The sequence below is a fragment of the Prionailurus bengalensis genome, chromosome C1 (assembly GCF_016509475.1).
Source record: "Prionailurus bengalensis isolate Pbe53 chromosome C1, Fcat_Pben_1.1_paternal_pri, whole genome shotgun sequence".
NCBI lineage: Eukaryota > Metazoa > Chordata > Mammalia > Carnivora > Felidae > Prionailurus > Prionailurus bengalensis.
The window spans coordinates 155782203-155799500 of record NC_057345.1 but is presented as its reverse complement, the minus strand read 5'-3'; the positions used below and the strand labels follow the sequence as shown (position 1 = coordinate 155799500).

The 17298-nt window shown below is 36.9% G+C and overlaps 1 protein-coding gene across 1 annotated transcript in view; it reads left to right on the top strand.

Moving 5' to 3' along the window:
- TTC21B (tetratricopeptide repeat domain 21B) overlaps positions 1–17298 on the top strand; it is an 84503-nt gene that overhangs the window by 22608 nt on the left and 44597 nt on the right. Inside the window, exons 9-16 of the mRNA XM_043576940.1 lie at positions 844–1036; positions 2123–2220; positions 2766–2966; positions 7561–7690; positions 11217–11374; positions 13115–13339; positions 15339–15577; positions 16886–16958. Coding sequence (XP_043432875.1) covers positions 844–1036; positions 2123–2220; positions 2766–2966; positions 7561–7690; positions 11217–11374; positions 13115–13339; positions 15339–15577; positions 16886–16958 — 1317 coding nt within the window. The remainder of the gene's footprint in view (positions 1–843; positions 1037–2122; positions 2221–2765; positions 2967–7560; positions 7691–11216; positions 11375–13114; positions 13340–15338; positions 15578–16885; positions 16959–17298) is intronic.

Sequence of the window (17298 nt, the reverse complement as noted above, 5' to 3'; positions counted from 1 at the left end):
TAGAGAACAAACTGAGGGTTAATGGGGAGGGGAGGAAACAGAGGGGAGGGGAAAATGGGTGATGAGCATTGAGGAGGGCACCTGTTGGGAGGAGCTCTGGGTGTTGTAGGTGAGCAATGAAGCTTGGGAATCTACTCCCGAAGCCAAGAGCACACTCTATACACCATATGTTAGCTAACTTGACAATAAGTTATATTTAAAAATATTTATATACTACCTTTTTCCCATTAAAAAAATAAATTAGGAGAAAATACAAAGAAGAAAGTAAAAATACTAATGATCTCACCACAGAAAACTTAACATGTTTAACATTAAAGTGTTTATCCTTTCTCTGCACATATATACAATTTTTAATAAAATGAGATGATATTATAAAATAAAATAATAAAAAAATGAAATATTTGCCCTGGTGGTATACCTTCTCCTTAGGAGGAAAGCAAATCCTTGTCCTAGGTTTTGATTTGATAAACTACATATATATGTACATATACATATCTGTAACCTTAAAGTAATGATTTCCTCGTCTAATTCATAAAACAATGATAAGACAGTTTGAAAACAGTCCTAAAAAATACACTTGTGTAGCATCTTTAGAGTATACTTTCCAGGAAGCTGTTGTTTAAAAGCAGTGTTCATTAGGATTTTAAGTTCTGATTAGATGTAAACTCTTTCTTGCTGCACTGTCCAGGTAGTAAATGGAGAAGTTTTATTTTCCTTTGGTTATTAAATCTTTTTTTTTTCATTCTATTTCTATGAAGTACAAATAATTTGTATGTTTAGAAAAAAACTAATCCTCCCACCTGAGTAGAAGCGTTTGACTTCTAAATTTTTTTTTCTTTTTAGTGTGGACGAAGTCAACTCATTCTTAGAAAAATTCAGACATTACTACAACGAGCTCTTGCTTTAAACCCTGAGCAATCAGAATTTGCTACAGAACTTGGATACCAAATGATTTTACAAGGAGACATGAAAGAAGCATTGAAGTGGTACAATACCGCCATGAAACTGGATGAAACTAGTGTCCCCGCACTAATTGGTATGACAACTGTTTCTACAAGTGTTCCTCAGATATATATATAAATAATAATTCCTTTTAATACCTGCTATTAAAGAAGAAAATATGGGGGCCCCTGGGTGTCTCAGTCGGTTAAGCGTCTGACTTCAGCTCAGGTCACGATCTCGCGGTCCGTGGGTTCGAGCCCCGCGTCGGGCTCTGGGCTGATGGCTCAGAGCCTGGAGCCTGCTTCCGATTCTGTGTCTCCCTCTCTCTCTGCCCCTCCCCCGTTCATGCTCTGTCTCTCTCTGTCGCAAAAATAAATAAACGTTAAAAAAAAATTTTTTTTTTTTAAAAAAAGAAGAAAATATGTTGTAGTTTTCCAAAATCAAACTGTCCTCCACTATCCACAATAGAAAAAAACATAAATCTTTAAAAATAAAGTTTTCATTTTTAAAAAATTTTTTTATGTTTATTTATTTTGGAGGGGGGAAGAGAGAAAGAAATCCCAAGACGTGGGGCTTGAACTCACAAACTGAGATCATGACCTGAGCCGAAACTAGTCGCATGCTTAACCAATTGAGCCACCCAGGCGCCCCTTTTTAATTTTACTTGGTTTTAGACAGAGCATGAACTGGGGAGAGGGGCAGAGGGAGAGAGAGAGAGAGAGAGAGAATCGGAAGCAGGCTCCATGCTCAGCACAGAGGCCAACCCAGGGCCCAACCGACTCGAGTCGGATGCCCAACCGACTCAAGTCGGATGCCCAACCGACTCAAGTCGGATGCTCAACTGACTGAGCCATCCAGGTGCCCCTAAAGTTTTCATTTCTTATATAGTATCTTGCGATAATAAACTTTTATGGGGGTAGTTCCCATAAATTCTGAAGTCCTTAGTAACTGATTTTATATAGGTACAAAGCTGGCAATTTTATTTCCTTTTATTCTCTTTTTCTTCTTTTTTAAATCTGATGTAGTATTTATGACTTTATTGTATTTTATTATAGTGTATCAATACTTTAACATATTATGGGGGGGGGGACCTATTTTATTAATCCTTGTGTTGTTAGCTTGAAGTGTACATACCTGAATGGATGTGGACTTTGACTATTTTTGTCCTGTTTGGCTTTAGGAGTTATCCGATGTCAATTAATAGAAGGGCAGTTACAGGATGCAGATCAGCAGCTTGAATTCCTTAGTGAAATTCAGCAGTCTATTGGAAAATCTGCGGTACAGTATTTTATTTTATCAGATCGTATAGATCCTAGCTACTGTTTATAAAATATGAAATTTTTTTTAGTAATAGTAATGGCTTTACAAGACTAATATATGATAATTTTAATGTATGATTGCATTTACTAACTTACCTCCTTGCAGAATTAGACTTTAAGTAATCTTGTATAAGAGTCTAAAAGTTTGGCTCACCTGGGTGGCTCAGTCGGTTGAGCGTCCGACTTCGACTCAGGTCATGATCTCACAATCTGTGAGTTCGAGCTCTGCATCAGGCTCTGTGCTGACAGCTTGGAGTCTGCTTCAGAGTCTGTGTCTCCCTCTCTCTGACCCTCCCCCGTTCGTGCTCTGTCTCTGTCTCAAAAATATATAAGCATTAGAAAAATTTTTGTTTTTAAAAAGAGTCTAAAAGTTTGTCCAAGCTAATACTTAAATTTGAATAAATATTGCACATAAATAGCACTTCATATGTGTTTGAAATCTAAGTAGAAATAAATGGCTTTACAACGGAATGGGATAATTAATGGCAACTGCTTAATTTGTAGGAATTAATTTATTTACATGCAATTCTTGCTATGAAGAAAAATAAGCGACAAGAAGAAGTTATTAATATGTTAAATGATGTTCTGGACACTCATTTTTCACATTTAGAAGATTTACCACTTGGCATACAATATTTTGAGAACTTAAATCCTGATTTCTTACTAGAAATTATTACAGAATATCTGAATTTCTGCCCAATGCAGGTAAGTAATTCTGGGACTTTTTTTCAATAAAAATATTTACAACATCATTTACACAGTGTTTTATGAATGTGCTAATAAATCGTCTTTCACATATTAGATTATATCTGCATCTTACAATGGTAGTATTCGTATCTATATTAGTTGAAATAGTTTTTAAGTCAGAATATTTATGCCAGTGACTGCTATCAAGTAATGTATTGGTTTATAAATATTCACTTGTAGTTCATAGAATGTTAATATCTTCACTTCAGGAGAAATATTAGAAGTTGTTTAAGTCATTCATTCATTTAATACTTGAATCTACTCCATAGCATCTTTTTTTTTTTTAACATTTATTTGTTTTTGAGAAGAGAGAGACAGAGCATGAGTGGGGGAGGAGATAGAAAGAGGAAGACCCAGAATCGAAACAGGCTTCAGGCTCTGAGCTGTCAGCACAGAGCCCGACGCGGGGCTCGAACTCACGGACCACGAGATCATGACCTGAGCCGAAGTTAGACGCTCAACCGACTGAGCCACCCAGGCACCCCTGAATCCACTCCATAGCATCTTAAGGGCCCATCCAACCTTTGGGTACACTCAAAAGTGCAGTTCTTGGGGCGCCTGGGTGGCTCAGCCGGTGAGCGTCTGACTTCGGCTCAGGTCATGGTCTCGCGGTCCATGGGTTCGAGCCCCGCGTCGGGCTCTGTGCTGACAGCTCAGAGCCTGGAGCCTGTTTCGGATTCTGTGTGTCTCTCTCTCTGACCCTCCCCCGTTCATGCCCTGTCTCTCTCTGTCTCAAAAATAAATAAACGTTAAAAAAAATTTTTTTTTAAAGTGCAGTTCTTACTGTATAACTATAACTGTTAGACTGCATTTCCTGTGTTAAATCAGACTTAACTTCATGTTAAAAAAAATTCACCTGTGTCCTGGTCATCCTCCTGCTCTCTGAAGTGGCACGGGCAAGTCCAGTTACTTAGCCAAAGCAAGGGTTATTCCTCATTCATAAAACAGACCTTCAGATTTTAGAAATTAGTTTTCATGTTCTCCCTAAACAAGTCCAGGTTTTTAGCCATTTATTTTTATATGACATAGCTAGAACCCTGCTCGTGGGCCTGAGGATAGCCTTTCTTCTGTTAGTAAGCTCTCCTTAAGGTCACTAGTCCAAATGTGGGTTTGGCCCTGGCAGATCCTCTTCTGCCTAATTCTAGATGTTCTTCTAGCTTCTTTTGTGAATCATACGATATTATCGACCCCTATTGAATTAATAGTTAACTAAAGTCTTTTGATCTATTATTCACTGTAACTTAGGACAAAACTGTAGACTCTACATTTATCCCTGTGAAACCTTATCTCCTCAGACTCCTCTCATAATTCCAGATTACCGTATTATTTTAGATCCTGATTGTCATCTATTTTATACAGATCTTTAGTGTCATCCATTATCTGCCTATGTAGCACTGAGTAGAACTGAAAATGGAGCCTTTTATTGAACTACCAGAGAGTTGTTTCCAAACTGATGTGGATCCGTTTAGTCAGCACTTTCTTATTACGACAGTAAGCAGATGACTTTACGTTATATTCAGCTCATGCTTCAACACAGGAATATCATAACAGGAAGTGTCAGATGTTTCATTGCTAAAAGCATAATTCTTAGCATTCTCCCTGATTTACAGCTTCCATAATTGTGTTAATAAGGAAATGAGGATAATGGCCTTTCTTTAGGGAAGCCATGCGACTTTTGTTGATCACTATGTCATTTTCCAAACTTGTATAAATCTGTTTTTTTTTTAATTAGCCCTTTGGGGGGCACTTGGGTGGCTCAGTCGGTTAAGCATCTGGCTCTTGGTTTTAGCTCAAGTCATGATCTCACAGTTCGTGGGATCGAGCCCCACATTGGGCTCTATGCTGATAGTGCAGAGCCTGCTTGTGATTCTGTCTCTCCCGCTCTCTGCCCCACTTCCCCCCCCCCAGCTTGTCCTCTCATGCTGTATCTCAAAATAAATAAACTTAAAAAATAATAATAAATTAACCCCTCTGGAATAGAGTTGATCTAAGTCTTCCCTGTCATGATGTGCTTTCACTTGCTTAGAATTAGAATGCATTTTTCAGTACTTGTGCAATAATCAGAATTCACTCAATGAATGCTTGTAGAGTACCCAGGACTTTGCTTGGAGCTGGGGAAGTAGTTGTGAAAGGATAAAGTACAGCCTTTGTCCTCTATGAAGCATATATATAACTAGCAGGAAGAGACAGATAATACAACCAATTATATGGTGTATTAGAAAATCTCAGAAGAAATAGGTGATAATTTTTTTAAAATTTTTTTAATGTTTATTTATTTTTGAGAGAGAGAGGGAGAGCACAAGCAGGGGAGGAGCAGAGAGAGAGGGAGACACAGAATCTGAAACAGGCTCTAGGCTCTGAACTGTCCGCACAGAGCCCGACGCGGGGCTCGAACCCATGAACTGTGAGATCATGACCTGAGCTGAAGCTGGACGCTCAACCAACTGAGCCACCCAGGTGCCCCTAGGTGATAATTTTAGATAAGATGATCTGGTTAGGCCTCATTAAGTGGTAAAAGTTGAACAAAAACGTGGTGTTCATGTGGATATATGGTATAGATTGTCTCAGGCACAGAGAACAGTTGTGCAGTGGCCCAAAGGCCACAAGGAGACTAATGTGACAGGGATGGAGTGAGGAGGAGGTCACAACAGAGAAACCAGACCACGTAGGTCCTTAGAGGTGTTGTCCCTCCCCTGGCATCGATTCTGAGTACAGTGGGGAGCCGCCAGAGGGTTTACAGCGTCATCTGACTCAGTAATTTAAAAAGGATTTCTGTGGCAGCTGTGCTAAGAATTAACTGTAGGTGGAGCAAGAAATAATGTGTTAAGTGGCAATTGTGTCCCTAGTCCACAACATTTTGTGTTCCCACCCCCCCCCCATATAACCTTTGTCAGCATGGCAGCACCTAATTAACATTCATAATGGTGTTTTCATGGGGAAATATCAGAAAGGCAGACTTGCCTCTCCAGTTCTGTTCCTTGCCCCTTTTATATTTGGTTTTTAATCAGACAGATGTTATTTTAGAGATTGTCCACATACAATTCACTCTGAAAGTGTTTACAGCAAAAATGATGGTTGTTCTCAATAAATAACTCTTAGCAGGTGGTAAAGAACCTTTGCCACCTATATCACCTACACTTGCACTGTTTTCAGTTACACTGAAAAAATAAATACTTTTGAAGAATTTACTCTGTATTCATACTATGTGAAAGAGTGTAAAATTCTGATCTTCAAGGCACATAAAGACCCTAACCCTATAAAAGAAGCAAAACAAAACATGAAACTACTTTGGAATTGTATAAGATAATGTAGGATGCTAAATTTTATTACATGACTTATAAGTGCTGTAGAAATTTAAAGAAGTTGATGTATTGTAGGCATCAGTGGTCATATTTTGAAATAATTTTTGAGTGCACATTTTTTTGTGACTCAACATAGTGAAGAGATGTGGTAGTTTCTTTTCAGTAGTAACGTCTCATTGTAGGAGTGATTGTAAGACACTATACTCTAGTTAAAAATATATATGTGTGGACGGGCGCCTGGGTGGCTCTGTCAGTTAAGCGTCAGACTCTTGACTTTGGCTCAGGTCACGATCTCACTGTTTGTTAGTTTGAGCCCTGCATGGGGCTCTGCACTGACGGTGGAGAGCCTGCTTGGAATTCTATCTCTCCCTCTCTGCCCCTTCCCCACTTGGTCTCTATCTCTCTCTTGAAATAAATAAAAATAAACTTAAAATTAAAAAAAGTATATATGTATGGAGTGTAGGGGGATGATGGGGAAGATTATTTTTCAAATTAAGGACACAGCACCAGTAGGTCAAAGCAGGGAGAATAAACGTTTGATATTTAAACTAATATCACATTTGTAACTTGTGAGTGGGTAACCCTTGGATAAAGATTGGTTGGGTAGACAGCCATTAAAACAATAAACAAATGTTCTAGTACTGTTTTAGTTACCATATTCACTATGTATTAATAAAAAGAGAAAAAAAAATCCTTTGAAAGCCTTTGACATGCCAGGCAGAGAAGCAGAGAATGTGAACGTGTGAGACATTTGGTATAATACACATGAGTGTGTTCTACCCTCTGACTTCTAGGAAAAATAATTTTCTAGAAACTGAACTTACAGTACTCTAGGGGGTAATGCAAGTTACTGAACTGTGTAAATCATAGGCAGGTCTAGAATTAGAACTACATTGCTTGACTCTCATTTCCAGCAAGAAGTTCTGTCTCTCAGTTATCTTTCCTTTGAGTATGTTTCCTTGACAGTTTTTGAACAAATATGCTCCTTTCATGTTATCAAATCAGTAACTGTGTAATAATCTCATAACTGTTTTGCTGAATAAAAGCCATTACATGGTCTGCTCACAGATCCCAAGGGGATAAATTAGTATTAGTCATGTTATAGGAAAGATATTATTGCAAAAATAGAATAAGAGAAATTTTGGGAAAATAGGTAGTTTTGCTAGTTACACTAAAATTTAGTATGTTTGTTTACTTTTAGCTAAATACTAATATAATTATAAAATGATGTGCTAATTTGTTTTGTTTAGCCTGCAAGTCTTGGGCAACCTCTTTCTCCACTTCTCAGACGTTGTACCTCAATCCTGGAGACTATAGTAAGAACTGTACCAGGTCTACTGCAAGCTGTCTTCCTTATAGCAAAAGTGAAATATTTATCAGGTAGAATATAACTTAAAAACTTAAATTAACCTTTTAATTCTGATGTTGATAAAAACAAAGGTATGTTTAAGTACTCCACATACTTGGAGAATAGTCACATAAGATGCATTTTACTTGTGCACAAACAAATAATTTTAGTCCAAAATAAGATTGTGTAAAATTGCATTAAATTATTTTGTGTTTAATTCTTTATAAATCAGGATAAATTTTCATTGTTCAAGTGAATTGCCAGGAAAAAGCAGTTGTACCATTTACAAAAAAGTCCATCAGATGGTACTTAGATGGCAAGAAGAATTCATAGCCACTAATCCATAGTTGACTCATTGGTATAGCCAGATGCAAAGTTTACCAGGTTTCAGGCCTTTATGAAATGTGTTGATTAATTCCTACTTGGTTTCTGTGATTATGTATAGCTAAAAAAAAAATAACCCCAGGTTTATAACCTTAGTTTTTTAGGACACAAACAGGTGTGTGACTATACACATAATAGATCATTCTTTGTGCTTACATTTATATACCTTTGGTAGACGAATTGCCACACAAAGTAAATTAAGTTTGTAAAATCATTAAGAGTAGAAACCAGCTGAAAGATATTACCGTAAACAATTATTTCTTGTATGTAATGGAGAGAGAAGATTGACTTTATAATTTATCTGACCTCAGTTTTAACTGTTAAAAAAAGAACTAGGTGATCTCAAAAGTTTGTATCTCTAAAATACTCTATATGTAAGAAGTGGGTTTATAATACCTTCTTCTGATTAAGTTCTACTATTGAGCCACATGATATTTCTACTTTTCCTCTCAGTTGAAACAGTATTATCTACTAGGTGATTAAACAGACTTTGAGTTCTGTGATTAATCTATTAAACACTTACTATTTATTTTGAAAATTGATATAAATCACTCTCAATATAGTATTACTTACTTGCCAAAGTCTCATAGATGGACACTCTTTTTAAAAAGAGCAGCCTTGGGGCGCCTGGGTGGCTCAGTCGGTTAAGTGTCCGACTTTGGCTCAGGTCATGATGTCACGATCCGTGAGTTCGAGCCCCACGTCGGGCTCTGTGCTGACGGCTCAGAGCCTGGAGCCCGTTTCAGATTCTGTGTCTCCCTCTCTCTCTGCCCCTCCCCTGTTCATGCTCTGTCTCTCTCTGTCTCAAAAATAAATAAACGTTAAAAAAAAAATAAAAATTTAAAAAAATAAAATAAAAAGAGCATTTGAAGTAACGCTGGCATGTGTCCAAAATATGGTATCCTGATAAATTGCCAAATGCAATGACTTCTGACCTGAGAACTACCTGGAGTTGGACCAGTCTTCACAGGTTAAGGGAACAGACACGAGCCACAAGTTCAGGGGTTGCCAAGGCCATCTGAACTTCTGATTAGCTGACTATAGATTCAAGGTTTCTATGACTGCTCAGCTTCAAATTTGCTAGAATGACTCATAGAACTGAGGAAACCACTTAATTAGAGTTTTAGTTTAGAAAAAAAGATACTAATCCAAACCAGCAAAAGAGAGAGATGTACGGGGTGGGGTATGGGAGGGTCCCAAATGTGAAGCTGCCGTTGTTCATTATAGAGCGCACATAAAGTTTCCAACACATGTGTATATGACAATACATAAAGAACATTAATAGCCAGGGAAACTCAACTCAGGTTTAGAGTTTTTATTAGAGTTTCATTATATAGGCACAGATCGAATCATTGGGTGTGTGATTGAACTCAGTCTCCAGGATCCTGCTCCCCAGTCCAAGTAGAAAACATAATTCAAAGCCCCAACCCTCTAAGTACTTGGTTGGTCTTTCTGGCGGGGATAGTCCCCGTGGAGTCATCTCCTTAACATAAGCTATCTAGGCCCTCACCATGAGTCTTCTCACTTAGGTAAATGATCAGAGCTGACCTCAAACAAGAAAGATTTCCCTCTCACTTGGGAAATTCTATGATTTCAAGACTCCTTCCCAGGAAATGGGACAAAGGCCAGCCAAATTCTGTGTTACACCAGACCCTAACAAAGAGATACATGTAGGACAGAAATATCTTTCATTTTCTCCTTAAGGGAAATTGGGCCATTCTTCGATAAAAATGTGATGTTGATGTGTTCTTTGTTTATATGGCTATTTTCCCCAACAGTGATTACCCATTTCTCATTTTTAAATATTTAGTGACCTTCTAAATACTAACTCCACACATCTTTCCCCCTCATCACCATTAAACAAAACAATAAAAATTCTGATCTCAATTATTCATACAGTCCTCATATTCTTCAGTCTCTTTTTTATAAATCCTGATTCTTTTCCTATGTACTTTCCCCCTTAGCAGTAACCTCCAGGTTATCTCCTTAATTCTTCTACATGGAGGTGGTAATTTGCACACCAGGTCATTATCCTTAACCTTTCCATTTCCTTTTCTGCCTGTTCGATTCTTGAGCGTTAGATCTTATCACAACAAAAAATAATCCAATATTATTATGTTTGATGGTTGATTGACAAATTTTGATACTATATTTATTAAGTTATTGTGCAGCCTCAGCCAGTTACTCTGTCTCTAAGAAAACTGTTTTCTGTTTATGTGGATTTTGTCATTGTAGTTTAGGCCTTTGGGAATGGGAAGCCCTAAGTGTAAGTCTTATTTGGTCTATTGAGGTATCATGTAAGGTTAAGGAGAGTAATGGAACAGAGAATAATTTAGGGCTTGCCCTTCCCCCATGCTCCTAACAAGGTTGAATGGGGAGTTGGGCTCCTATACCTACTACTTAAAGCCAGTCTATGAGATGACTTTGGGCAGATCACTGTAGGTTACATCACTAGAAAGTTCTTCTGGGACCTAGAGTTCATGTCCTTCCTTCTCTGAAGAGCCTCTTTTGACCCCAAGTACCAGCCGAGCCTAACAGATTCCGAATCACCCATTCTTGTCACTTTAATTTTGATCATTTCTTCCATCTAAGACCCCCAGATATACAGAGTATGTATGCGCAAAACACTGACTATTTCAGTTGGTATTTAAAAGCATATTAAATCAGTAGTTCATATTTCTGAACGTCTAGAATATATCCTTATGCTTTTTTTGTTATTCTATATACAGTGATAAAATTTCTAGCTAAGAATGATTCCAAGACTAGATCTTCTTTGTTAATGTAAGAGACGTTACAGAATTCTACCTATTTAAATGTCTATGTTTTGCAAAACTTACTGTAATAAAATTGTAAGCAAAATTTTTTTGATCAGGAAAATTTAAAGGTACATTTATGGTCCTCTCGGTAACAACAGTAACGGACTCTGATCCATGCATTCACAGCTTTTCTCTGCCTTGCTCCTTATGGAGCTCCTTATGGACTTACAGGTATATCCTTTCATGAAGTCAAGAAGGAGGCTAGCTACCTGGTGCAGGTAGAGAGGTTATACTGCCTTATGAATAGAGAACTTTAGTTTAAATACTGGAACTCTCCATAAACTCCTCATGACCCTCTTCTCTCTCACATCTCTGTCTCTTAACCATTTGAATTACAATGCTTTGTTTCTGTCATTAGGTGACATTGAAGCAGCTTATAATTACCTGCAGCATTGCCTAGAACACAATCCTTCTTATGCAGATGCGCATCTCCTGATAGCTCAGGTTTATTTGTCTCAGGAAAAATTCAAATTGTGTTCTCAGTCACTTGAACTTTGCCTGAGCTATAATTTTAAGGTAAGTATTCCAAATTCACGTGGGAAGGGACATATCACCCTCCTTGAACCTTTAGCAGATACTTACATATTCAGCTATCTTGCATTTTTGCTTATATGTTTTGCTAATAAATGTATTTTTAATGGAAACAAGTTTGGATTCACAAGCAGTGGGAGAAAACATGGAGGCAGCTGTGGTATAATTAAAAAACTGTAAGGAGTTGGACACAGAATACCTGGGGGTCAGTGTCTAGTCATTTATCTCTCTCTGAACCTGTTTTCTTTTCTATAAAACTCATATAATAACACCCTACAGTTATAATGAACATTAAGTGCAATAATGGATGTATATAAAAATAATTGTAAGCTATAGAACATTATGCCAAATATTTTTATGTGTAAGAACTTTATTTTACTGCTTTTTTCTTTCTTGGATTGTGGCTTTAATAACATCTTTTTAGAGTCATCATCAAAGAACACCTAGTCATTTTGGAAGTTCATATATGGTTTGAGGATATAAACACACTAGGTTTCTATCCAAGATATTCTGTGTTACATCCCATATCTCTAAGCATTGGGGAAAATCATAGGTTCAGGTGCTTCCTAACTACCTAGAATCATGGAGGAGCTCCTCAAACTTTGGCTTTGGTTCACAGGGTCTTGAACCCTATTATGTGAGGACCCTTCAGTGGACTGGATAATTCAAGATTTGCAGAAGGCAGTGCCTGCTTCTTATGTTACTAGTTCTCAAGACGGGTAGTACATTATGACCCCAATGCTAGTACCCTATCCCAAGAAATTGAAATCTCAGAGAGAAGAATAGAAGCATGAGTAAATTTACACAAAGCCCATCAGCAAATGTGATGCCTAGTTAAGGCTTAGAGCTGCAGCCTCCAGGGCAATTGTAGCCATCCTAGACATTAGATGACTGCCACACTGCCTCATTCTGGATCATCTCCTTCCTTTGACTCCTTCTTCATTCATTTTGTCATTCTCTTATTTTTTTCTGTAAACACTTTGGATAGCCAAAATAAAGATAGAAGCTTCATTGCTACAGGTTTCAGAGTAGTATCAGGGGGTAACACCAAGTTTGACTAAAATGTTCTGAAATTTTTAATCCTAAAATTAAAAAATAGAATAAAAGGGAAAAACTGTGTTTCTAGAAATCTAACGACTTTATATCAGTACTAGAAGTCCCAGATAAATGCCTTGCCTGAAAACTAAATTTCTTAGAATATACTTGCTAGCCTTGGGGCACCTGGGGGGCTCACTCAGTTAAGCGTCTGACTTCAGTTCAGGTCATGATCACATGATTCATGGGTTTGAGTCACATGTCGGGCTCTGGCTTGACACAGAGCCTGGAGCCTGCTTCAGATTCTCTGTCTCCCTGTCTCTCTGTCCCTCCCCCACTCATTCTCTCTCTCTCTCTCTCTCTCTCTCAAAAATAAGAAACATTAAAAAAATTTTTTTAAAGAATATATTGGCTAGTCTTTTTTTAAAGTATTTTCTCTTCTATCATGGTAAAAGCCTATCACCTGGTTTGTCATCCAGAAGGATGCTAGAGAATGGCAGTTTCCTTGAATCTGGTATCACACAGTAAATGATCAGAAAATTAAGAAGAGGGCAGAAATAGACCTCAGGTACATAATACAGGCTGAGTGTCCTCAGAGATTCTGTTATTTTAATGTTTGGTGGATTGTAAATTATGTGTTGATGTTGTATGTATATTCTAAGGAAGTATTTCTGAATATTATTTTTTCAGGTGAGAGAATGCCCTTTGTATCATTTGATAAAAGCTCAGTCACAAAAGAAAATGGGAGAAATAGCAGAAGCAATTAAAACCCTGCATATGGCAATGAGTTTACCAGGAATGAGGAGAATTGGAGCTTCCTCAAAATCAAAACACAGAAAAACTGAAGTTGATGCAAACCATCGTTTATCAATCTTTCTTGAGTTGGTAGAGGCTCACCGCTTAAATGGAGAACAGGTAAGTCAAGTTTTAATTCAGTAGTTCAGCTCTGAACTTTGTTATACAAGTGTACATATTAGTAGGAAATGGAAAAGCTAAAATTGTTTTCTTGTCCAAATGATAAAGTTTAGAAAATTTCTCATTACTTTGAACCAAATCATGTCCTTTCTTCAAGTCCCTGAAGTTAAACATAATTTGTACCTGGATGGCCTTAGGTATCAGTGTACTTACATTAGCTACCAGGCAATAGAATAATATATGTGTAATATAATATGAGTAATAATATAATTTAATACGTACCATGAAATGTATGTAGTATAACGTATATAGCAATATAATGTGTGATGATCTCAGCTACCATGAAAGGTAATAATATAATTGTCATTCTGTGAATTCCTGAAAGGACTCCCACACATGCACATACACGTATGTACGTGTGCACACAAGTACTACTGGAATCAAATGAAAGTACCAATCTGAAATTCTAATAGTTGAGAAAACAAAACGAACACTTAATGAATATACCTTTGGTAAATTTATAGGGTGGTCATAAAATAAAATACTGAAAATAATATATACAATAATATAATACAGTATAATATAATATAATATAATATAATATAATATAATATAATATAATAATAAATAGACAGGAAGCAGGCAAGGATGCAATTCTGAGAGAGGAGTTAAAGCCTTATAGAAAATGAAGAACTTAACATCATTTAGGTCTGTTTTTTAGATTGCAACAGTTGCTAGTCAGTTATTTTCATATTTTAGCGGAAATGAAGAAGGCTGTGTCTAGATACTTGCGAAATTGCAAAATAATTTCTATTTCACTAATATATAACATAAATACATAACAAGAACCAGTTCTACCACAGATAGTTGATTCTAAAATGCACTGTTTTTTTTCATGTTAATGTTTCTGAAATCGGAATGTCTTATATTCTCTAAAATTGATATTGATCTTGGGGCGCCTGGGTGGCGCAGTCGGTTAAGCGTCCGACTTCAGCCAAGTCACGATCTCGCGGTCCGTGAGTTCGAGCCCCGCGTCGGGCTCTGGGCTGATGGCTCAGAGCCTGGAGCCTGTTTCCGATTCTGTGTATCCCTCTCTCTCTGCCCCTCCCCCGTTCATGCCCTGTCTCTCTCTGTCCCAAAAATAAATAAACGTTGAAAAAAAAAAAATTTAAAAAAATTGATATTGATCTTAAAAGACATTTTAGTTTCGGGGCGCCTGGGTGGCGCAGTCGGTTAAGCGTCCGACTTCAGCCAGGTCACGATCTCGCGGTCCGTGGGTTCGAGCCCCGCGTCAGGCTCTGGGCTGATGGCTCAGAGCCTGGAGCCTGTTTCCGATTCTGTGTCTCCCTCTCTCTCTGCCCCTCCCCCGTTCATGCTCTGTCTCTCTCTGTCCCAAAAATAAATAAACGTTGAAAAAAAAATTTTTTTTAATAAAAAAGACATTTTAGTTTCATTGAGGTACAGACTCGAAAATAAGGTAATGTATTCAGCTGAGGCATAACAGAACTGCTCCTGGTATAGGGAATAAAGTAATCTGCTACTTGGTGAAGAGCCATTTGGTTCAGCGGATGATTGTGGACTGGATCCCATCAAGGGGGCAATAATGAACATGGCTTCTTAACTCTCCAAATTTCATTTTCCTTGCTGCAAGATGGGAGTTTTTGTTAGAGGGTTTAGAGGGGTTTTGTGAGAATTAAATGGGTTAATATAATGCTGGATACTAAGTAAATGCTTATTAAATTACAGTAGCAGGAGCTCTTTCATAGCAATTGCCATTGTCCTAGTCATGAAAACACTTTTCACCTAAAAAATATTCATACTGTCATCTGAATTTGGTCTCTGAGTTTAGTTTTAAAATTTTGTACTTTTCAGAAATCTGTCAGTTTTCATCATACCTGTGCTATAATTATTGTTCATTCTGGATTAGTAGAAAATCTTCATTTCTAATGTAATTTGTTGAATATTTTGAAAGAATGTTATTTTAACTTCATCTTTATAGCATGAGGCAGCGAAAGTTATACAAGATGCCATCCATGAATTTTCTGGGACATCTGAAGAATTGCGTGTTACTATTGCTAATGCAGACCTAGCTCTGGCCCAGGGAGATGTTGAGCGAGCTTTAAGTATGCTTCGGAATGTTACCACTGAACAGCCTTATTTCATAGAGGCCAAAGAAAAAATGGCAGATATTTATCTGAAACACAGAAAAGAGAAAATGTTATATATTACTTGTTACAGGTAAATGATTATTTCAACCCATTGTATTTTGACACATTTACTTCTTAAAATTAGTTCCCAGATTTCTTTCTTCTTTCTTTAACTGCTTTACAGAGATATTTCATAGACCCTTTCCTTAATATGTTCTACTACCAACCACAGTCACACTAACCAAGCAACTCACTCTCCTAAGACATAAATCATTAATGATGATGATTATTTTGTGGCTTACTCTAGATTCTTAACTCTCCTCCTTCATTAGATGTTATTTCTAGACCTTAAACCTTTCTGTTTGGGAAGGGGAAAAGCAACTGTTACATATATTCTAATAGCTTAAGAAAACTATAATATAACAACAATTCAGGGGCTAAATGGTCATATGTAATGCTCAGCATAATAGTTATAGCAATAGAAAATTAGGACTTAGTATACACCACGCCAAGGTATGGATTACAAATTTTCCTTGGTGAAAGGGCAGGTGCATTATGTCATACACTGGTGCTCTTACTGGGATCGACAACACACACAGGTTGTTCTTACTCTTATAAACATACAAGCACACACTTCATGTAAGAAGAGATCAACATTCTTATCTGTTGAGAACATAGCACAGTGTTGATGAATTATTTCATTGGCTCATCTATATCATGTAAATATCAAAACTTAGAAAGCTGTTCAGGTTCTTTGTAGGTGCTGAGTGATTCGAAGAAACTGAGCAGCACCTGTGTATGGGTGGATGAACTGGAGGTCCTAGATCTTATTCCCTGTGATGTTTCCAAAAGATCAGCACCGTCATCTCTCATGATCAGAAGATATTTAAAAATAAGATTGATTTGTTTTGGATGCCCTATAATATAATAGTTAAAAGCATAGGTCTTGTTTCAGGCAGATCTGACACATTAGTTATAGACTTCAATTCTTAGTGTCATGTATAAAGTTATACCTCGCATATAGTTTTTGGACCAAGTGAGTGAGATGCTGTACATTACTGATAGCGTCACATCCCGTTTTGGTGCCTTCGCTCCCACATCATTTCAAAATTAAAGGTAAAAAATGTATTTTCATATAATGAGAGCTTATATGTTTACTGTCTACCAGTACTCTTGTTACCTGCATATTAAAAAATGGAAAGATTTAATGGAAAAAAAAAAAGTTGATATAGCATAAATAATCTGGGTATGAATGGGTTGTTTTTTTTTTCTTTTACAATGTAGAAGATACTCTGAAAGCTATGGCTTAATTGAAATAAGTAAACTTACTTTTTATTTAATTCTTTTAGAAGAAGATATTTATATTCAGGATACTAACTAGAATTGGTCTGATTTCTAGAGAAATTGCTGAGAGAATGCCCAGCCCTCGTTCTTTTCTTCTCCTTGGTGATGCATACATGAATATACAAGAGGTAAAGTTTCTGATGCTACTGAACTTAGATTTAAAAAACAAACAAACAAACAAAAAACTCCTTTTTGCGATTAACCTACTATTCTATTTAAAGGAATGTTTTAAGTGTTATTTAAAGACCTAGTCATTACAGTAAAAAGGAAATAACCATCACAGTAAAAAAGTTGTTTTCAAACTGAGATCCAGTAATTCAGCATTATCATTATTTGAAATAGATAGGATACCAGAAACAAGGTAAGAGTCTCTTTTAAACAGAAAAATGAAGAGAGCCAGTAATGAGTTACACCTACACTAGTGACTGTCACCTCTCTGACAGTGGTAATGTTTCTAGACTTAACTAT